At 38.5% G+C, this 24,130-nt stretch overlaps 1 protein-coding gene across 1 annotated transcript; it reads left to right on the forward strand.

Moving 5' to 3' along the window:
- The first annotated feature begins 5,741 nt into the window (after positions 1–5,741).
- Positions 5,742–20,110, forward strand: COMMD2 (COMM domain containing 2). The gene is made up of 5 exons (XM_009201526.4): positions 5,742–5,877; positions 5,968–6,045; positions 6,767–6,849; positions 7,396–7,569; positions 16,794–20,110. Exons 1-5 carry the CDS (start codon positions 5,811–5,813, stop codon positions 16,989–16,991), a joined length of 600 nt encoding a protein of 199 aa, XP_009199790.1. The 5' UTR covers positions 5,742–5,810; the 3' UTR covers positions 16,992–20,110.
- The last annotated feature ends 4,020 nt before the right edge of the window (positions 20,111–24,130 follow it).

Below are 24,130 nucleotides of genomic sequence, written 5' to 3' on the forward strand. Positions count from 1 at the left end.
ACAGAAAAAAACAGGAATAGCTCTAGGAGTCCTTACACAGGTCCAAGGGATGAGCTTGCAACCCGTGGCATACCTGAGTAAGGAAATTGATGCAGTGGCAAACAGTTGGCCTCATTGTTTACGGATAGTGGCGGCAGTAGCAGTCTTAGTATCTGAAGCAGTTAAAATAATACAGGGAAGATATCTTACTGTGTGGACATCTCATGATGTGAATGGCATACTCACTGCTAAAGGAGACTTGTGGCTGTCAGACAACAGTTTGCTTAAATATCAGGCTCTGTTACTTGAAGGGCCAGTGCTGCAACTGCACACTTGTGCAACTCTTAACCCAGCCACATTTCTTACAAACAATGAAGAAAAGATAGAACATAACTGTCAACAAGTAATTGCTCAAACCTACACCATTAGAGGGGACCTTCTAGAGGTTTCCTTGACTGATCCCAACCTCAACTTATATACTGATAGAAGTTCCTTTGTAGAAAAAGGACTTCAAAAAGCAGGGTATGCAGTGGTCAGTGATTATGGAATACTTGAAAGTAATCCCCTCACTCCAGGAACTAGTGCTCAGCTGGCAGAACTCATAGCCCTCACTTGGGCACTAGAATTAGGAGAAGGAAAAAGGGTAAATATATATACAGACTCCACGTATGCTTACCTAGTCCTCCATGCCCATGCAGCAATATGGAGAGAAAGGGAATTCCTAACTTCCGAGGAAACACCTATCAAACATCAGGAAGCCATTAGGAAATTATTATTGGCTGTATGGAAACCTAAAGAGGTGGCAGTCTTACACTGCCAGGGTCATCAGAAAGGAAAGGAAAGGGAAAGAGAAGGGAACCGCCAAGTGGATATTGAAGCCAAAAGAGCCGCAAGGCAGGACCCTCCATTAAAAATGCTTATAGAAGGACCCCTAGTATGGGATAATCCCCTCCAGGAAACCAAGCCCCAGTACTCAGCAGGAGAAATAGAATGGGGAACCTCAAGAGGACATGGTTTCCTCCCCCTCAGGATGGCTAGCCACCAAAGAAGGGAAAATACTTTAGCCTGCAGCTAATCAATGGAAATTACTTAAAACCCTTCACCAAACCTTTCCCTTAGGCATTGATAGCACCCATCAGATGGCCAAATCATTATTTACTGGACCAGGCCTCTTCAAAACTATCAAGCAGACAACCAGGGCCTGTGAAGTGTGCCAAAGAAATAATCCCCTGCACTGCAGGCCATACATTTCAATCCCTGTATCTTTAACTTCCTTGTTAAGTTTGTCTCTTCCAGAATCAAAGTTGTAAAGCTACAAATGGTTCTTCACATGGAGCCCCAGATGCAGTCCATGGCTCAGATCTACCGTGGACCCCTGAACCAGCCTGCTAGCCCATGCTCCGATGTTAATGACATCGAAGGCACCCCTCCTGAGGAAATCTCAACTGCACAACCCCTATACACCCCAATTCAGCAGGAAGCAGTTAGAACGGTCATCAGCCAACCTCCCCAACAGCACTTGGGTTTTCCTGTTGAGAATGGAGACTGAGAGAGACAGGACTAGCTGGATTTCCCAGGCTGACTAAGAATCCCTAAGCCTAGCTGGGAAGGTGACAGCTTCCATCTTTAAACACGGGGCTTACAACTTAGCTCACACCCAACCAAACAGATAGTAAAGAGTGCTCACTAAAATACTAATTAGGCAAAAACAGGAGGTAAAGAAATAGCCAATCATCTATTGCCTGAGAGCACAGCGGGATGGACAATGATCTGGATATAAACCCAGGCATTTGAGCCAGCAATGGCTACCCTCTTTGGGTTCCCTCCCTTTGTATGGGAGCTCTGTTTCACTCTATTAAATCTTGCAACTGCGGGGAAAAAAAAAAAAAAAAAAGCCTGTTGGAATTATTCTGATTGGGTACAACTGACCTTTTAATAATATTAAATCTTATTATCCATGACATATTTCTGTATCGGTGGTATATATCTCCAATTATTTCTTAATTCCTCTCAGCAAAGTTTTGTAATTTTTAGTATATAGGTCTTGTAAATCTTCTGTTAAAGTTTTTTTCTAAATATTTTATATTTTTGAGGCAATTTACTAAGATGATTATAAGATAGATTTTGGTACAACAGTCGGAGGCACCTAAAATCTAAGGCTCATTCTAAAAAAATGCCTTTGAGTTCCCAGTTAGATATTGCAAGGTTGGGGCACAAAGGTTAATACAAACACACACACATGCATGTGCACACACTCACACATACACACTCACACAGATGATTCTACAGGGATGTTGTAAGGCAGCATGTGTATAGGTATTAGTTCACTATAGAGAAAACAAGAGATGATAGTGACTGGCAGGAGGCATAGCAGAAATTCTGGGGTGTTGTAACATTCTATTTCTTGTTCTGGAGTAATAAGTGTGTTTAATTTGAGAAAATTCAATAATGAGTATTTTTAAAATCTGTACCTTTTTCTGTTTGCATTTATAATACAATTTTTTAATGAATTAAATATTTTTTTAAAATCTCAGGAGCTAATTCATGCATTTGGTGCCAGCTTTAGAGTCATGAGAAGGTGGATGGTGTGAGTGAGGCTTGTCACCACGTTAATGTCCTCTTGACAGTGTAGTGAATTGAGCTGTAATTCCTTGCAGGGGGTGATAATATTTTATGTGTCATTGAAACACAGCTAAGGAAATACCCTGTGCAAGGATTCTGGGCTAGAATACTGAAGAAGGAGAAAAAGATGGGAAAATGTAAGAGAAAAGAAAGACACATGAGCTGGAGGGGGATATAAAGATGCAGAGAGAATATGAGGGGATAATTGATATGAAGCTTTGTTCCCTACCAGCATCAAGTGAAAAAAATACTGAGTATTTATTCTTTGTTCACATTCGCCCTGGAAGTAAGATTGCATGAAGTGACATTAAGACTGTATATATTTATAATGTAAATCTAATTGTAGAGCATTAGTATTAACATACACATGATACGCTGGGACATTTATTCTCAGCCTGATTCTTTCAAATTAGAGTTAACGTGTATTCTCTGTGCTTCCTTGTCATTTTGTTCATTTTTCAAGTATTGCTATTCATCACACTGTATTGGAATTACTTCATTATCTGTCTCCCTCACTTTTCTGACACCTCCTAGAGGGCAAAGACATTGTTTTATTCATCTACAAATTGCCAAAGCATAGCATATCTTTGAACCTTTAAGGAATTGCTCAGTAAATGTTTGTTGAATTAAATGAATGGCTTTTAAGATGATTGTTTGTGAATTTATAGGAGCATAAAATCTGCTCCTATAAAATGTAAATGCTGCTGTTTGCTTAATTCTAATTTATTGTTTCATTTGATCATCAAAATCAATTTTATTAGTTCAGCTGAGTATCATAACAGTCCTGCATGGCACAGAAGGGCATTATTAAAATACCAATTTTACAGATGAAGAGACTATGCTTATAACATAAAAACAACTTACTGGAAGTCATACAGGTAGTGTCAGAGCCAGATATGGAATCTAGAGTTTTGAGTTTTCACTCAGGTAATTTTTTCTAAAAAACTATATCATCTATGGCAACAGAAGTCACTCTATAAATTATCCTAGGGTGTTTTAACTCTCAGGCTGGTTTTTCTTGGATAAAACTTGGTTTCTTTTTTTTTAACAGTGTCTCACTCTGTCACCCAGGCTGGAGTGCAGTGACTCCAATTTTGGCTCACTGCAACCTCTGCTTCCTGGGTTCAAGCAATTCTCATGCCTTGGGCTACCAAGTAGCTGGGACCACATGTACATGCCACCATGCTTGGCTAATTTTTGTATTTGTAGTAGAGATGGGGTTTCACCATGTTGGTCAGGCTAGACTTGAACTTCTGCTCTCAAGTGATCCTCCTGCCTTGACCTTCCAAAGTGCTGGGTTTACAGGCATGAACCACCACACCTGGCCATGGTCCTTGACCATGGACTTTAGACAGCCCATTGTGCCACTCCCTAGTCTCACCTTCACCTCACCTGTCCTCACTTCATTCCCTGAGATTACAGAGAAGAAAGGCCATTTCATATTGGCATACTACTGTAACTATTTGCAAATTCATTTCAGCATTCCTATTCCCTAAATATGTACAGTTCTTGAATACCTCTTTTGAATCAGTTGAAATGGGTTTTTACTGTACTCTCACTAATTCTCTCATTAACTAGTTCAATACATTTTGTGACATGTGTTCATTGTACACTTGTAGAAGAGTCACGATTTTACCTGTTCTGAAAATTATTCTTTAATAATGGATGTTTTCTCAATAACGTATGAATAAAGGCAACTTCAGGAAATGATGCAATTTTTGCTGATCTGCAATCCACAGTCTAAGTAAAAATTATGTTCTCTCTGCAAATGCTACTTCAAGACGTAATTAATAAGTTCAAGGACCTGTCTTTCTGTGCCACAGTGGAAGAAACAATTTCAGTCAGATGTGAAGGACAAAGTAGACACAGAGAAGTTAATTGAAAACCTCTTCCAATTTTTAGTCTGCCTGGGAGACTCAGAATATAGAAAGAGTTGTCTCAAGCCTCAGAAAAGACATATGAAGAGTCTCCTCCCCTTCCCCTCTCCTCCTCCACGCCCTCCATTTTAAAGGGGTTGAGATTTGAAGAATCATATTCCTATCAATTAGCAACTTTATAGTCTCTTATCTTTGAACCACAGTAGGTGAGAAGAGAGAGTTGGAAAAGGAACTAAATTATCACAGGCCCTAAACACTTTTTTAAAAACATTGCTCTGGGCCAGGTGTGGTGGCTCACGCCTGTAATCCCAGCATTTTGGGAAGCCGAGTCGGCTGGATGACTTGAGGTCAGGAGTTCAAGACCAGCCTGGCCAACATGGTGAAATCCCATCTCTACTAAAAATACAAAAATTAGCCAGGCATGGTGGTGGGCACCTGTAATCCCAGCTACTCAGGAGGCTGAGGCAAGAGAATCGAGTGAACCCGGGAGTCGGAGGTTGCAGTGAGCTGACATCCCGCCACTGCACTCCAGCCTGGGAGTGAGGCTCTATCCAAAAAAAAAAGAGAGAGAGAGAGAGAGAGAAAGACATTGCTGTAAGCAGCGGTCATTGTCATCATTATCTTTATCCTAATTTATAATCACTCATAAACCTTGTCACAAGCTTTCAGCCTGGTAGGTGGAAGGATGGGCTTTGGAGCAGGTAAGTGAGGGATCTAACCCTTTCCTTCTAGCTCTGTCACAGGCTTTGTCATATAATCTCTGGAACTTTGTCTCTTTATCTGTAAAAACAAAGCCAAGGCTGTTGAGGATATTAACTGAGATACATTTAAGATAACATATACAGAAGCTCTGTGGAAACTATTAGCTTTATAAAAGTGTCAGTTGCTGGACTTGTCTCTCAGTTTCCCTATCTCTCGGGGAAATTATAATGGAACCTATCTCACAGGGTTCTTGTGAACTCCAAATGTATTTAATAAATGTAAGAACACTTCCTGACACGGTTAGTGCTTAACAAATGTGAGCTATTGATATTAATGTATGCTCCACGAGGGGGCGTGTCGGATTGGGAACACTTTTTCATCTCCCACAGAGCCTAGCACCTTGCACCCAGCCGGCACTCACTACACCTTTGCGGGATGATTTACAAAAGGCAGAACGTTCTGACCTTAGCCTGCGCCGCAGGGGGCGTCCGAGTGTAGGGCGTTAGTTCGTAGGCCGGAACCCAAAGCTCCGGACGCTGCGACGCCGGAGCCTCTAGGCGCCCGGACACCGGCGCCGGAAGAGGGGAAGGCGGGGTCCGCGCTGCGGGGTGAAATCGTAGGACAGTGAAGATGCTGCTGGAGTTGTCCGAGGAGCATAAGGAGCACCTGGCCTTCCTGCCTCAAGTGGACAGCGCGGGTCAGAGGGTGTGGGGGCGGTGTTCTGTGGGCTGGGGAGGAGGTCAAAGGCAGCGCCCGGCACTCAACAGCCTTCTGACTTTCATTGCAGTGGTCGCCGAGTTTGGGCGGATTGCTGTGGAATTCCTGAGGCGCGGCACAAACCCAAAAATCTACGAAGGCGCTGCCAGTAAGAAGGGGAAGGGGACGGCTCCGCAGGCTGCCAGGGCGGTTGCGATCCATTCCCTGTCTCCCGGGAGAGAAAGGGATTATTGTGACTCCTAGGATCTTGTTCCGATTGTAGTAGAATAAAACCAGCAGAGCTCCTCAGTCAGGGTGCAAATCCTGCCCGTCTCTGAAGGAGCTGTGAGATTGTTAAAGCTTCTATTAAATCAGTTTTCTTATGGTAAAATGTGCATACATAATACCACCTTACTTTCAGAAATACTGAAAAGTATTTTGTATAAATATACCAAAGTCTGTGGAATAGCTGGGTCAACTGTAAATATGCAAGTATTTGGTTATCATTATTAGTTGTTCAGAAATCCGCTTCTGCTAAAAAAGTGTTGTTTTCCCCTGGGTAAGAGGCAGCCTTTGGGATTAAGTCAATCCCTGTCGAGTTCCTCTTCCGCCAGACTTGAAGGAGCTGCGCTTTCAAGAGAAGGGCTACGCACCTTATACTAGTCTCCACAGTACTGCGTTTTGTTAAGAAGGTTACATGGTGGGAAATACCAATGGCATTTGGCTGGGAGTGGAATGAGAAGGAACATGAGCCTCTGGCCAACTTACTATTTTTCGTGCAGTGTTTGAAAACATGTAGTAATAAATAGTGTTTATTTTTAAAGACAAATATGAACAAGATAAATACCACAGTAGTAATTTATTTGCTTGTTTTCACTTTTCTTTCTCAGGAAAACTGAATGTGAGTAGTGACACTGTCCAGCATGGTGTGGAAGGATTAACGTATCTCCTCACTGAGAGCTCAAAGCTCATGGTAAGGGTTTCTCTGGACTGTTTTGTATTGCCTGGATTCTTAAGAAAAGTCTGGTGTACTCTACATCATAGTCTTGGCAGGTACCTGTGGATTTTAATCATGTTGTTAATGGTTTATAATCGATTTTTTGAAGACATACCTAAAAAATAAAAATCATATAATATCTACTGATACAAATACCTCTTGCTGGTATAAATAGCTAGTATAGAAGTACCTCTAATTCTGCATGTTGTTAAACCATTTATGTATCCTAAGAGGAGGGAGACTGTATTAATATTTTGTTTGCATATCAGCAGTGTCTGGCTTGATGAAGAATAGGAAGGGAAACTGGGCATCTTAACAATTCTTTCCATTTTATACTTTAATAAAGTACTTTTATGTATCAGTAACTTGGATTTTGGAATGGTGAGCAGTGGTTATCTTTAAGGAATGCTGTTTCTTTTACTAGACAGAATAAATTAGAGTATATCATATTCTTTTGTGTATTTCAAGTATTTTAGCTAGACAAAGATAAATTTTGATGTTCTTTAAACTCAATTCACTTAGATTTCTGAACTGGATTTCCAAGACTCTGTTTTTGTTCTGGGATTCTCTGAAGAATTAAACAAATTGTTGCTTCAGCTTTATCTGGACAACAGAAAAGAGATCAGAACTATTCTAAGTGAATTGGCACCAAGTCTTCCCAGTTATCATAACCTTGAATGGCGACTAGATGTACAGGTATAGTATTTTTAAAATTAACTTGACGTAGAATATAAGAATTATTTTAGGTTTGTGTCCTGTTTATTGGATTCTTTACCACCTTAACTAAGATCCGGTTTGAAACTTTGTTTTTTAATGTTCATTTTTAGGCCATTTCACAAATAGTTCATTTCTTTTATTTTCAGTGTGTTCAAATCAGTTTAATTTGCAAAGTTTGCAAGAAATCGGTTATTTTAGAAAAGGAGATGGTTATGTAGATTTTTTAGATTGGTGCCTAGATGTTTAAAAACTTTTCTGTTTAAATTTAACAGATGTAGAAAAGTGCACAGGTCACTGTACCGCTCAATGAATTATCACATGGCGCATTTAACTGTGGCTTATACCCCAGAAGCATCCTCCTTGCCTCCTAACTAATTACTGCCCCTTCCCTCCTTTCCAAAGGTAACCAGCATCCTGACTTCTAACACAAATTACATTTACCTGCCTTTTAACTTTGTATATATGGAATGTTTCAGTAAATATTCTTCTGTACCTGGCTTCTCTCACAATATTATTTTCGTGAGATTCATCTTTCAGTTGATTTTAAAGTCACATAAACAAAAGGGTGTATTCAGACCATTGCTTATAGTCCTTTATTAAGCAGAGAGCGATAAATTAGTAGATGTGTATTGAATGCCATCTATTTGCTGATTAGAGGTGTGCTAAATGCTTTGAGACACAAAAGAAGTGTAAAATACTTTCAACTGGAAAAGATGGTATCACCTTGGTTAGGGATATTAGGTGTTCTGAAAATAACTAGTAATTAAAGGAGCTTATAAAACAAGGTTCTTGATGGGGAAAGAAGAATATAATTATATAAATGAAGATGACAACTGTTTCAAAAAAAAAAAAAAAAACCCGACAACAACAACACGTGTAATTGTGTGTATGTGCTGGCATGATCCAAGAAGGCTTCCAGCAAAAGGAAGTGAAATTTCAGAAGGATGAATGAATAGAGAAAATTAGGGTAAATATTCTTAGTAGAGAAGGCAGAATATGTTGTAAAGACCCACGTGGATATGGAAATGACAGATAAATATGTATTACAGTGCACTTGTTTTCAAATTTGACTTCATATTGGAATAACCTGGGGAGCTTTACAGAAATTCTGATGTTTGTGTGTAATACCCAGAGATTCTGATTTATTGGTATAGAGTTCGGCCTGAGCATCAGGATTTTTTAAAGCTTATTTTCACCCAGGTAACTCTAATGTGCAATAGTTTGGAAACCACTGTTGTAGTGGCTTCTTCTGATTCAAATGGAGGTAATGTCCAAATAGGTTATAGAAAGTTGGTTAGAGGTGTTTAGATCTGACATAGCAGACGATAGGAAGCCCTTGTAGATATTTGGATAAGAGAGTAACATTAAGGCCATGCGCAGTGGCTCACGCCTGTAATCCCAGCACTTTGAGAGGCCAGGGCAGGCAGATCGCCTGAGGTCAGGAGTTCGAGACCAGCCTGGCCAACATGGTGAAACCCTATCTCTACTAAAAATACAAAAATTAACTGGGCGGGGTGCAACATGCCTGTAGTCCCAGCTACTTGGGAGGCTGAGGCAGGAGAATTGCTTGAACCCAGGAGGTGGAGGTTGCAATGAGCTGAGATTGTGCCGTTGCCCTCCAGCCTGGGCAACAAAGGGAGACTTCATCTCAAAAAAAAAAGAGAGAGACGGTAACCTTAAAAAACAATCATGTAGGAAAGTTAATCTAGCACCCCTGGGCAGAGAGTGAAGGTGGGAATTCAAAATGTGAGGAGCATCAGGCCTTTACACATTATGTTTACTCTATATGAAATGCTTTTTCTGCTTTGCTACTTCTTCTTGACTTGACTTTCTTATCCTTGTAAGTCTTAGCTTAAATCAGGGCTCAACAAACTATGGCCTGTGGGCCAAATCTGGCTTGCTACCTATTTCTGTAAATAAAGTTTTTTTGGGATACAGTCATGCTCCTTTGTTATGTATTATTTATGGCCGCTTTCAAAGTACAAGGGCAGAGTTAAGTAGATGTGCCAGAAACTGTATGGTCTGCAAAGCCTAAAATATTATCTGGTTCTTTATAGAAAGGGTTTGTGCTCCAAATGATGTCTCCCTTTGGGAGAAATGCCCCCTGCCACTAGACACAGTTAAATTTTGGTGGCATTTGTGTTTTCTTTTCATGATACCTGTGCTTCCTCTTTTGGCAAGTCATCTCACTTATATGTACCTGGTTTTTTGTTTTTTTATTTTTTGTTTGACTAAACTGTAAACACTGGGATAGCAGGGACCATGCATGTCCTATATCTCTTTCTTCAAAGCCTCAACATCTCCTCCATGCTCCACATGCTTAGCTGTTGACCTTGCTTCCAACTTGACTAATAAAGAGAAGCAAACAGAAAGAACTCCCACACGCACCTGTCACCGCATCTTTCAGCCTGTATCAGGACCCATTTGCTCCACTTGTCTTCTCTCCTGTTCCTCTTGATGAAGTGCCCATGCTCTTATCTACAGGCAGCCTTTTCCCTTGTATACCTCAGTCCATCTGCATTTCCCCCCATGAGGACATAGTTCTAGCAATTATTCCCTCTTTTACCTGTGTCATACTTGGTTTGCCTCTCCCTTCTGCACACAGTCAGAAACCCAGTCTTGACTCCATGTACTCCTCCTGCTGCTGCTCCATTATTTTGCTCCTCTTTATACTAAGACTTTTTTTTTTTCCCCAGACAGTCTCACTCTGTTGCTCAGGCTGGAGTGCAGTGGTGTGATCTCCGCTCACTGCAACCTCTGCCTCCTGGGTTCAAGTGATTCTCCTGCCTCAGCCTCCCAAGTAGTTGGGATTACAGTGGGATTCCAGGTGTGTGCCACCACGCCTGGCTAATTTTTGTATTTTTAGAAGAGACGGGGTTTCACCATGTTGGCCAGGCTGGTCTCAAACTCCTGACCTGAAGTGATCCACCTGCCTCGGCCTCCCCAAGTGCTGGGATTACAGGCGTGAGCCACCACGCCTGGCCTACACTAAGACTTCTTGAAAGAGTTGTCTCTCTGTTTGTATACTCTCTCTTCCTGTTATCTCTTAAACTTTTCCTAATCAGACTTCATAATCTTCACTCTACTCTCATAACTTACTCAAGGTCATCGCTTTTTAGTTTTTATGCCATTCTGTTTATTAACGCATTTGTCACAGTTAGTCACACCTTCCTACTTGAAATACTTTCTTTAGTTGCCTTCTGGGAAATAACTTCCTCTGATTCTCATCCAACTTCACAGGCTCCTCTTTCTCAATCTCCTTTGCTGATTCTATCTCATTGCCCTTTAAACATTGGGATGCCCCAAAGGTCAGTTCTGAGTCTTCATACCTTTTCCACTTACATTCTCAAGCTGGTTTCATCCAATTTGAAGTCTTAAATAATCCCCATATTCTTGGGATTCCCAAATGTATATCTTTAGTCTAGAACTATCCTCTAAACTTGAGAGTCATACAGTTGAAGCCTATTTTCATCTCCACTTTGGTAATTTGATAAGCATTCAAATGCAGTGTGTTCCAAACTGAATCCCACCTTTCTTACCCACTGATATGGTTTGGTTCTGTGTCCCCACCCAAATCTCATCTTGAATTGTAATAATCCCTATATGTCAAGGGTGGGACTAGGTGGAGATAATTGAGTCATGGGAGCAGTTTTCCCCATGCTGTTCTTGTGATAGATAGTGAGTTATCACAAGATCTACTAGTTTTATAAGGGGCTTCCTCCTTCATCTGGCATTCATTCTCTCTCCTACCGCCCTGTGAAGAGGTGCATTCTGTCATGATTGAAAGTTTCCTAGGCCGGGCGCTGTGGCTCAAGCCTGTAATCCCAGCACTTTGGGAGGCTGAGACAGGCGGATCACAATGTCAGGAGATCGAGACCATCCTGGCGAACCCAGTGAAACCCCGTCTCTACTAAAAAATACAAAAAACTAGCCGGGCGAGGTGGCGGGCGCCTGTAGTCCCAGCTACTCGGGAGGCTGAGGCAGGAGAATGGCGTGAACCCGGGAGGCGGAGCTTGCAGTGAGCTGAGATCCGGCCACTGCACTCCAGCCTGGGTGACAGAGCGAGACTGCGTCTCAAAAAAAAAAAAAAAAGAAAGTTTCCTGAGGCCTCCCCAGCCATGTGGAACTGTGTGTCAATTAAACTTCTTTTCTTTCTTTTTTTTATGTTTTGAGACGGAGTCTCACTCTGTCACCCAGGCTGGAGTGCAGTGGTGCGATCTCAGCTCTCTGCAAGTTCCACCTCCCGGGTTCACACCATTCTCCTGCCTCAGCCGCCCCAGTAGCTGGGATCACAGGCACGTGCCACCACACCTGGCTAATTTTTTTTGTATTTTTAGTAGAGACAGGGTTTCACCCTGTTAGCCGGGATGGTCTCAATCACCTGACCTTGTGATCTGCCCGCCTTGGCCTCTCAAAGTGCTGGGAGTACAGGTATGAGCCACCGCGCCCGGCCTTCTTTTCTTCATAAATTACCCAGTCTCGGTTATTTCTTCATAGCAGTGTAAGAAAGGACTAATACACCCCCTCCCTGCTGAAACTGCTCCTTCCACAGCCTCTCCCATCTCAGATGATACGTCCATTCTTTGAATCACACAGGCCAAAAATACTTGGACTTTTTCTTGACTCTTCTCCTTGCCCTTCATCTAGTCCATCTGCAAGTCAGTTTCTTAAAAAGGTATCCACAGTCTGACCACTTCCCTTCTATGGTTTGAAAAAAAAAATTAGGAAATTTCACACCAGAATTATAATTTTTAGCAACTTTTGAAAAAATTAGAAGTTCAGGCGGCACTAGAGCCACACTCCCACATGGCCTTAATCAGTTCAAGATAGAGTGAATTTAAGGTGATGACAGCTTGTTTAAGTTGCAGTCTCTACAGTAGTTGAGGATATGGGCCTAAATCTTGGATGCCGGATTAGTTGAAATCACATATGAGAATGATTTCTCTGACATCTGAACTGAATCTCATTGGTTGCTCATGGCTAATAGAAATAAAAGCCAGTAATTAAGCGTGGTTTTAGGAAAAACAACCACTAGCACAACACAATGTCACTGAAAGTAAGAGCAACATTTAAGAATAGCGGGATCATCAGGGGAGTAAGAGTTAAGACAAAAGCCTTAGGATTTGGACAGAAGAAAGATATACCTGTCTTACTGTATCTTCAAATTTTACACTTGGGATAGAGTGGCCAGCATAGAGAGAATATCCCATTGTCATGAGCATCTTAAGGTATGTGCAGATAAACAATTAAAAAGATAATCTCTTATGTCCCATTAATCCATTCTTGCTTCTACACATCTATTCAGTTATCAAACCATTTATTGAATGTCTAGTGTGTGCTAGGCCTTGTGGACATAGCAGTGCTTGCCTTTAAGTCCTCACAGTCTTTCAGTAAGAGGGAGACCAAAAAATAAAATTTCATTAGAAATCAGCAATTATAATCAAGTGTGATAAGTGCTTGAATAGGCATGAACACAGGATGTGGTATAAGCCAGACTGTAGGCTCCAGGAGGGCAAGTATTGTGTCTTGTTCATTACTGTGTGCCCAGCACAATACCTGGCATATAATAGGCATTTGGTGCTGAATAGAAAGAATGGGTGGCAAGGGCAGTTAAGTGGCTTCTTAAATTATTTATCAGATATTTCTTGTACCCCTAACATGTGCCAGGTGTTGTGGATACAGCAAAGAACAAAACAGTTCATTCTCTGGGGGACTTCATAAGCAGCAAGTCTTGTGGGGTTCGTGGGGGAAATGACTGGATAAGCCTTTATATTTAGATCCTTTCACAATAACCTGGTGGAGATATGGGGATGGTCATGTATGTGGCTCAGCGGTAATTTATCTTGTAGATCTTTACCTGTCTCTTGTGTGCGAATGCCCCCTGACTTTTGGGGTGCAATAGGCTTTAATAGTTCTTTTTTTGACTTTATTAATTTGCTTTGAGTGTGTCCATTATGAAGACATTTTTGCAAGTTAAAATTAAGAAATTGAATTTTCTAAAATTAAACTCGAGAGCTCATTTACCCAGTGAAATGAGTTTGAATCACTACACTATTGGTAGGACTAGTACAGTTTAAGGTTGAGGGTATACCGAATGAATGTTGCTTCTTATGGAGAAATGCATTTAAGGGCTAAAAAAGCTACTACTCAGAGCTCATTGAGTTCCTCAGCTTATTTGTTGAAACCATTGCATAGAATTTTAACTGGAGTGGATTCTTCTGCTCATAGAGAAAGGCAGATCAGATAAGACTAGCTAAATGTCTAGGAAACTAGTAACTACATACGGCGCCTTTCATGTTTAAGTAACTGACTTGTCTCATGGAGACTGGTAGTGATGGACAATTACCACCTAATTATTGTGCAGTCACTTATGGGAATCAAATTAATCATCATAGCTTAGTGTCTAGTAGGAACATTTCCCCAGACTTAATAAATTGCCAACACAATTGATGTCCTTGTTAATAGCATTAGTAACTGAATGTACCACCATCTGAGACTGATGCCGGAGGATGTTCGTTTTAGGGCCGGTCCATTTACAACTACTTCAAAGCATTCTTTTCCTGTCCTGCCCACATATTGTTTGCTCTGAGGCTAAACAGAGAACTGAATTCTTTCAGGAACTGTAGCTACATGAAATATAACTTATGTATCCTGTTTCCTACTTGATGTTTTTTGCCAGAATACCCTTTTCAGTGCCTTTGAGGTATGGCCCTTCAAAGTAAAGGTTTTTTGATTTTTTTTCTAATTTGCATTGAAATAAGACATTTCATTTTAAAGTTGCTTTTATTGTTGTTGTGTTTACGGGGAGGAGGACAGACTCTCATCCCCAGTAAAAAAAAAAGTCCATATCAAGAACTTTGTGGGCTACTGTTCTTTGTCCTGTAGTACTGTCATTCAACTTCTTTCTGAGAAAAATGTCTTACTAGATGTTTGTTAGAGACGTTATGTAATCTCTTTTTTAGAACTGTTAAAGAATAGTATAGATATTTGTATAGGTATTTAATTTAGATATGTTGTCTAAAAATTGGAGGATAGTGGCTTTAAGTCTTTCAACAAAAAAGTCATGGCTTAATTACACACCAAATACACTCAGTCCCTGTCAGTACAGTCCCTGTCTGTCAGTGTAGAGGAAAAACAAATATAAACAGACTATAATTGAATAAATAAGTACTGTTTTCAATTATCATATGTATAATATGTATATGTGTCATAATCTATAATTATCTGTACTACAGAGGTGATCTTAAACTGGTACTTTAGCCTGCAAATACCTATTTTATGTTTGGGGACCAGCTCACCCAAAGGGATTGACGTATTGTTTGCAAATTACTTGGGGACATTAAATTCAGCCTTGGATCAGTATCTTGGGTTCTTTTGAAAGCCCAGGTTACCTAGAATTATTTGGAAGAAGTTACTAGTCAAAATATTTTATGTTACGGAATTAAGTTAATCCTGAAATCTCAGGTTTAGATTTGTTATTCACTCGAAAATCTCTTCAAGTTGGAATCTAGTCTTCTTGACATGACTCCACTATTTTTGATAACTTTTTTGCTTTCTCCTATTACAAGATGTTTCAGGCTTGTCTTGTACAGTTTCTCTCCTAGACTTCAAATCAACTATTGCTTTGGATAATCCTGGTACCTTTTAATGGATAATCTAAAGACTGAAAGGACCTTCAAGTTGGTCCATTGTTTGTAGTCTTGGGTTTTCTTCTTTTAAAAATATGTCAGTAGTACTTATTTCTTAAATTTGGAATGTGTTATACAAATGAAAGGTTATAGATATCCAGTTTAAAGAATAATGATAAAACAAATACCAGTACACCCACCAACAAACTTAACAAATAAAACCAGTACTTTTGAAGAACCTGTACCTTCCCCCAATTGTAACCATTTCCCAGCCACCTGGAGGAAATCATTATCCTGAATTTTCTGTCAATCTTTTCTTTTCTTTCTTTCTTTCTTTTTTTTTTTTTTTTTTGAGATGGAGTCTCGCTCTCTTGCCCAGGCTAGACAGGTCTCTGCCTCCCGGGTTCAAGCGATTCTCCAGCCTCAGCCTCCCAAGTAGCTGAGGCTACAGGCTCACGCCACCATGCCTGGCTAATTTTTGTATTTTTAGTAGAGACAGGGTTGCACTCTGTTGGCCGGGCTGGTCTCAAACTCCTGACCTTGTGATCCACCCACCTCAGCCTGCCAAAGTGCTGAGATTACAGGAGTGAGCCACCACGCCCTGCCCCTAATCTTTTCTTTATAGTTTTTTTAAAAACATAAATTTTGTCACAAAACTGTGTATTTTTTAAACTTGCATGTATTCTGTGACTTGCTTTTTCAACATTTTTGTTTCTTCTATGATAACCCATGTTGCTGTAGTTCATTTCTTTCCTCACCATTTAGTAAGCAGTTCATTCTGTGATTGTTCTTGGTTTATCCGTTCTGTTGTTAATTAATATTTGAGGTATTTCTAGTTTTTGGTTCTTGGAAACATACTATCATGAATAAATGTATATGTGTAAGAGGTTAAGGTATATGCCTAGGGGTAGAGTTGCTGGTAATGCACATTGTTTTCCAAAGTAATTTTCTCATCCCTTACCAGCAGTGGATGAGAGTTCCCATTACTGTCACTTGCAATGCCTGGTATGGACAGGTTTTTAATTTTTGCTAGTCTGATATTTGTAAAATGGTATTTCAATGTGGTTTTACTGGCTATTATCCTGATGTTTAATGAAGTTGAACACATTTTTCTATGTTTATTTGTTTGTCTTCTGTAAAATGCTTATTTAGATCTTCTGTTTATTTTTATCTTGGATTTTGAGGGTTTTTTCTTATTAAATGAGAGGAGTTCATCACACATTCTGGATACTATCTTTTTTTGGTTATATGTGTGTTGCAAAATATCTTCTCTTGGTTTATGACTTGTTTTTTTTTTTACCATCTTTAGGTATCCTTTGAAGAAAATTATAGTTAAATTTACCAGTTTTGTCTTTATGGTTTGAGCCTTTTATATGCTTAAGAAATCTTCTATACCATAAAATTGTGTATATATTCTCATTATTTTCTTTTCAAAGGTTTTAAAGTTTACTTTTCATGTTGAAATCTGTAATTCATCTGAAACTTAATTTTTGTGTATGGTTTAAGATAATTATAAATATGTATTCAGCATGGTTATTAAATAGTTACTGTGCTCTTATTTCATTTAAAATCAAGCTTGCAAGTAGAAGTCTCAGGCAACAGATTAAACCAGCAGTGACTATAAAGCTACACCTTAATCAAAATGGAGATCACAACACCAGAGTTCTACAGACAGACCCAGCCACCCTGCTCCATTTGGTTCAACAACTGGAACAAGCACTGGAAGAGATGAAGACAAACCACTGTAGGAGAGTTGTTCGCAACATCAAGTAGTTACCAGTTTTAAGGTTTTAATTCATTTGAATCACTTTTGAATTGATGATATACAGCAATTACTTTTCAAAATTAATTTTTTATTAATTCATGATGATAAACACATAGTATTCCTCAGTATCTATTCCAAGATACTGAGGTCATAATTAGAAGCTAAGCTGGGTGCAGTGGCTCATGCCATTAATCCCAGCACTTTGGGAGGCTGAGGTGGGCGAATCATGAGGTCAGGAGATAGAGACCTTCCTGGCTAACATGGTGAAACCCCGTCTCTACTAAAAATACAAAAAATTAGCCAGGTGTGGTGGCACGCGCCTGTCGGAGTCCCAGCTACTCGGGAGGCTGAGGCAGGAGAATCACTTGAACCTGGGAGGTGGAGGTTGCAGTAAGCCAAGATTGTGCCACTGCACTCCAACCTGGGTGACAGAGCGAGACTCCATCTCAAAAATAATAATAATAAAGTAAAAATAAAAGTAAAAAATAATCAGAAGCTAAAGTAAAGTTCCTTTCCTGGTGCTAACTGGTTATCTTGACACATTAAGATGTATTTTGTATTTTAAGAGTCTCATGCTCTACCAGTGGAACTAGCCAGACGGCCATTATTTTGTATTTTAAATGTGTAAATAGGATTGAATCAACTAGAAATGAATCTATATGTTCTGTATATATGCATGACTATCTTGTTTTTGCTACTTCTTTTGACTGCTTAACTTTATTATTTTCCTCTTTATTGATCAAATTGGAAAATAAAATTCACAATGTAATACTATTACTATGCAGAATTTTCTAAACAGTTCAGTATTTTTGACTTTTAAAAACAGCCCACAATGTTAGTAGCCACAGAATATTGAACATCAGTATGATTTTTAATGCCATATTGTTATAGGCAGTTTATTCATTTTTCTTTGTATGTGAAGATAAGTATTTATCATATTGCCTAAGTTAGAGTGATCGTGGTTAATTAATTGGCTTAAATAGTACTCAAATTTGTGTGGTCATCTATTGTGTTTTATCAAGGACTAATTTTTCCACCATACCCAAAGCATCTAGGAGACACTCTGTCATTTACATTTACAAATAGTGGAAGCAGAGAAATATAATCAATTCTTGATTGTCCTGGATACAAATTATAGTCACTTTTAATAATTTGAATAAACTATGATGAGGGAAGGAAGACCATGTTTATTACATTATAGGCAACTATCCCTTCTCCCTTACAAACTTGATTTATGTTTTGTTTTATTTTTTAGTAGGGAACCAAAAGCTTTTGGCCTGAAAAACTCAGGTGCTGATTTGTCAGGTCAGCCTGAGAGAGTGCAGAGACACAGAGGCCGACTTAGGGAGAAGAATTGTATGGAAGGGTGGAAATGAGGGTTCAGTCTTAACTATGTATCGAAGACCTTATCCTGAGAGTCTTCATGGAATAATCTAGAAAGGGCTGTAGAAGCAATCAGACTCTAAACTGCACTCTAGACTTTTTACTTTGCCTCCTAAGAATTAGGGATTTTCATGTCAGAGTGATACCATGTTGCAATCTCTTTAGAGAAGAGAGAGCCTAGCGGGGAATAGGCCAGTGGAAGAAAAGCATACTTGAAATGGCTACCCATTGGTCCCTGCAGGCATCCGGGCCACCCTTTTCCTGTAGGTATATGTTCTGCTGTTGTAAAATAACTATATTATTAGATGTCAGCAAACTATAATCACAAATAATTTTTAATTATATTGGCAACTTGATTAATGAAACTCATATACAACCTCACAAACAAAAGGAAACTTGATCTGTTACATGAAATAGTAGCATATGTCATTGGGTTTAAAAGCAACGTGCCTGCAAAGCTTATGTGATAAAAAATACTTCTGTGAGGCTTTTTATTTGTCCACATTCGATGGAAGATAAACATGGCTGACCCCAGCCAAGACTGAAACAGCCCTTTGTCTCCTCAGAACAACCTATCTCCAACTCTTTGTCCACTGTTCTTACCCCAATTAAAACAAGAAAACATGTGCTGATCCTTAATTTTTATCAACCTCCCTGGGCCTCCTTTCACTGTACTCCATTATTCCTTCTGCGGTGTTCTACCTTCTTCACCTTTTGAGACCAGGGTGAGTTGGGAGCAGTTTGCCTACCTTCTTTTAGAATCTGGGGCTTATCTTTTAGTACAAGCCATTGAATGAGCCTCTTCCTTTTTTTTTGCTTAAGCATTCCATATCCTTGTGGACTCCCCTGCGTTGTTTGTTTTATATAACATTTGATATTTGTTGTAGCTTGTATATGAACATAATTTTCTGTAGAGGTAGTCACTGTTCTACCCTCCAATATGACCCAGGTTTCTTGACTCTGAGTAATGCGCCTTCTATTACTATCTAAATTTCTATTGAAGCTTTTTGGATTATGAGTATGCTGACTTTTCAGGATTGGCTGGTTCATGTTTAGATTTAAATGTCATATCCTTCATGTCTCAAAGCCAAAATAATAACATCTCATCTCAGAACAGAGCTGTGAGCACATGCCAATATATGTGTCACAAAGTCTACATATGTTACATTCCTTGGAAGTCTCCTTAAATGTTTCACAAAATGTCAAAAAGCTTGTTTTGTTAGAGATTGGTCACATTTAAGATAGTAAATGGGAAAGGTGGTGAAGATGCTATAAGAAGATGCTGTATCTTGAGAATTGAAAAATGAGAATCTGACATGGTTTGAAAAACCATGAAGGATGTGTATAAAGGATGCATGTGTAGGAGCCCTTAAAATTCATAACAGTATGTGTCCTTTTAGCGTTTTAATCTTATGAAGAGGTTAAGAGATAAGTCTTCAGAGTTGGACAAAAGGATTTGAATTTAGTTTCTGTGGCTTATTATGGGTCCTTGACAAATTCTCAAAGCCTTTTTTTTTTTTTTGTTCATCTCTAAAATAGGGATATAGGATTACCTACCACATTGGCTCGTAAGGACTATATGAGACCGTGTATATAGAATGTTTAACATAGTACCAGGCTTTACAAAGAACTCAATAAATGTTTACCATTATTGAAATAGTTTTGTAGACTGAGAATCTCATTATTTTATAGTCTTGAATTATGTCCTGTATACTCTGTTAAATAAACTGAGAAAAAATGCTAACTGGTTGTTTCTGGGTGGCGGAATTATGGCTATTTCTTTTCTTTTTTAATTTCTATAGTAAGTTTGAATGACTTTCATAATATTTAGGAAGAAAATATTAAAGGAAAGAAAAATCAGGGAATTTAAATATATTTTTAATAGATATTTTTACCCAAACTTAATTCTTACAATGATAAACACATAGTTTACCAGAAAACTCAGCTGTTCAAAACTACTCAGTCCCTGAAGGACTCAGGTAAACAGGCTGAGGGTTTTATATATAGAGTGCTCTAGAGTTTCCTTTTTCTGTCTTTTTTTTCCTCCATGTTAGTGAAAGAAATATGGGAATCTTAAGACGTTAAGCCGTTTCTCCTTTTCTAGGTAATATTACTTCTAAATGGAGAATTGTTTGTGTTGTTTTTCATCTCAAATGAAAACAGTATTTCTTTGTAGATTTTCACATCCCTTATGGTCAGGAAGTTCTGTCAGCTGCTATATTAAAGTCCTCCTGCTATAATTTACTCAGTCTTCTCTGTACTTATATGAATTTGATTAAGTCTCTTCCAGAGTTTCCATAATCATAGATTACTCTCACATCTTTCTTCCACCAACAGTAGAAAATATTTTGATAGAAATGTTATGATACTACATTGCCTCTAACTTAAATGTGTTCACTTTTAAAACCATCATGACTGTTATATTCAAACTTCAATACTTTTCTTAGAACAAAACAAATGAACTTAACTCCACCATTAATGTAGTTAGTTCAGTAAGCTTTATAAATTTTGAAAGTAATGTTTGAATTATAAAGGCAGAATAAGCCCCTTATTTTCCATCTTTCAAAAAATTCTATAAGAGAAAAAATACTATATGGCACTAAAATGTGTATTTAATGATTTGATCACTGAGTAGTAATGGCTCTTTGTTCTAGATTTTTACAGCTCCTCTCTACCCAGGAACTCCAACTATACCTTAAGTATGCACAATAGCCATGAGTCCGTAAGTTTTGACATACCATAATGGGGAAATATAGAAAAAGTAATTTTATATCCTTAATAGGTTAAAAGGCAGTATCAATAATACAAATATCTACGTTAATGTACTCTAAAACTTGGCTTTTACTTGAGTTGTTGCCATTCTAAACCCAAGCAACTTTTTAATAAGATGAACTCCTTTTTATAATTATAGTGTAAATTATGTTTATTATTAGAAATATTACTGATTATATGACCACCAGAGTGAGAGACTGTGCTTTTTTATTGTGCTTGAGCCTAAGTTGACATTTTTTGGTTGCAAAGACTACACTTTTCACTTTATTCTCTTGCAGTTATCATATCCTCTGTTGCAGAAGAGTCTGCCCAGCAGCCAAAAAGGGAAATAACACACAAAAAATTTATGCCTTATCTCACCATCCATATGAGGCCCTTTGACTTTTGAAATTTTTTTTACTCTGTTACACTAAGCTATAAACTACCCACTTATGCATGGTATTATATTGATAACAAAGCACATTTTGAAACCTTTTCTGGCTTTTTTACATGGTACAGATTCAGTTTTGTTAAATGCTAAGTGCTTAGAGTGACCCATATTGTGTGTTGAACAAAGGATAAAGTTGTAGTCTCAGAATTTAGAATGCTCTTACGCCATTACATCCTCTAAAATAGTTTAATCCATAAGCTCATTAGGCTGCAGAAAGGAATCTCCTGAGGGAGTTATTCTGAAGAAGGGAAGTTCCTCTGGTCTGGTGTCTGCTAGAATTGCTTTTCCTTGAAACTCTACCTTCTGGAAGGCAGAAATCTAACATGATTCAATGGCTACAGCTGTGGAAGTGTGCAGAGGAAAGGTTAAATCATTATAGAATGCTCAGGAATACTTTGACAGAAATTATCCTTACTCTTTTTCCATTGAAGTGGGGTCCCCTGAGGTAACCAGAGGTGTGATGGGAAAAGCAAATCAAGTTCTTTTTTACCTGCGTGCCAATGTTGTGATTGTCATAAGTCCAATGAGAAGTGGATTCCTGTGGTTTTGAAGGAATGTGCTTAGTTCACAGAATGAAAAGGCTTCTCAGTTAACTCAAAGACTAAACACACAGATTAAAATTCAGAGAATGAGGAAAAGAAAATCCAGGGAAATCTGAGTTTCATTGGAGCAAGTATAGATGGTTAGGATATGATTTCCTGACATGGTCTGAAAACCGTATTCTTTCATTCCAAATAAAAAATTCTTACAAAGCTCAAGTGAGTTTAAGTGCTGCACCATAATAAAATGGTTTGATTTGCAGCTGAGACTTGGCACAATTCATAAACTAAAATAAGAGCTTAAGAAAAGCTGCAGGCATTTTTTTTTTTTTTTTTTTTTTTTTTTTTTTAGTATCTGGGGGGAAAAAATGAGCAAGTCCCCACGTACTTTTCAAAAAGACCAAAATTTATCTCCTGGTATGAGCAATGTAATTAAAACCTTTTTTTTTTTAATGTTTAGGTTTTCAAGAATATAATTATTGGGTATTCTTTTCTATGCTTGTTTCATCTACTCTTTGTTTTTGCCAAGGGATAAATACTAAATTCCATGCCTTTCTTAGGTCCTTAAAACAATTTATTTTCATGCCAAACCTCTCATTAAGCCTCCTCCCCTTCTTTTTAAAAATTATTTTTTATTGAGTTAAAATTCACATAAAATTTACCCTTTCAAAATGTACAATTCAGTGGCTTTAGGATGTTCACAAAATTATGCAACCATTACCACTATCTGATTACAGAACATTTTCATCATACCCAAAAGAAACCTGTAATTATTAGCAGTCACTCTTCATTTTCCCCTCTTCTAGCAACCACTAACCTACTTTCTGTGGATTTGCCTATCCTGGATATTTCATATAAGTGGATTTATATAATATATGGCCTTTTGTGTCTGGCATCTTTCACTTAGCATAATGTTTTCAAGGTTCATCCATGTTCTAGCATGTATCAGTATTTCATGATACTGAAATACTGAGCCCTTTATGACTGAATAATATTCCATTCTATGGGTATCCCTTTTCACAGTATTTTAACAAGCCTTAGTCTTGATCTTACTGTGGATTATAATCTGTTGCAGTTTATTTTATGTTCATAAAAGAACTTCTGATTTAGTAATATATTCTCTATAATTATGGTTTTTTAGAATTATCTTTTCCAGCATGGTGGCTCACACTTCTAATCCCAGCACTTTGGGAGGCCAAGGTAGGTGGATCACTTGAGGCCAGGAGTTCGAGACCAGCGGCCAAGTAGTGAAACCCTGTCCCTACTAAATATACAAAAAATTAGCCGGGCATGGTGGCAGGCACCTGTAATCCCAGCTACTCAGGATGCTGAGGCAGGAGAATTACTTGAACCCAGGAGGCGGAGATTGCAGTAAACTGAGATCGCGCCATTGTACTCCAGCCTGGGCAACAAGAGCGAAACTCCATCTCAAAAAAAAACAAAAAACAAAAAAAACAAAAAAACTTCCCAGATACAAGTTGGAAGAGCAATTTCTTCTTAGCCAGTTATTAGAAGAGTTATTTTCCAGAGGATTGTGTTTTATTTTTAGCCTTATTCAAAAGTTATACCAGCTAGGAAGTTAGATGAACTATCAAGGAGACTTAGCTAAAATCAGCTCTAAAGAAAATTAGACCAGTATTACAGTCAGTCTCCACATCTTAGGTTCCACATCTATGTATTCGATCAACCACAGATCACAGGTATTCAAAAATATAAAAATAATATAACAAAAATAATACAAAAAAATTTAAAATATAGTATAACAACTATTTACATGTCATTTACATTAGGTATTACAAGTAGTCTAGAGATAACTTCAAGTATAGAGAAGGATGTGCATAGGTTATATGCAAACACAATGCTCCTTGCCTTATGACAGGTTTACCTTTCGATACTTTCTATTTACAATGGGTTTATCCAGATGTGGTCCCATCATAAAGAGCATATTGAATGCATATATTACCATCCTAAAGTCAAACAATCGCAAGTTGAACAATCAAAAGTTTGGGACTTTCTGTACTAC

The sequence above is a fragment of the Papio anubis genome, chromosome 2 (genome assembly GCF_008728515.1).
Source record: "Papio anubis isolate 15944 chromosome 2, Panubis1.0, whole genome shotgun sequence".
NCBI classification, from domain to species: domain Eukaryota; kingdom Metazoa; phylum Chordata; class Mammalia; order Primates; family Cercopithecidae; genus Papio; species Papio anubis.

Bases quoted from the DNA above. Each gene is read 5' to 3' on its own strand.
- COMMD2 (XM_009201526.4), top strand. From the start codon at position 5,811: ATGCTGCTGGAGTTGTCCGAGGAGCATAAGGAGCACCTGGCCTTCCTG. The intron at 5,878-5,967 runs GTCAGAGGGTGT...CTTTCATTGCAG, and splicing joins GCCTCAAGTGGACAGCGCGG to TGGTCGCCGAGTTTGGGCGG. The intron at 6,850-7,395 runs GTAAGGGTTTCT...CAATTCACTTAG, and splicing joins CTGAGAGCTCAAAGCTCATG to ATTTCTGAACTGGATTTCCA.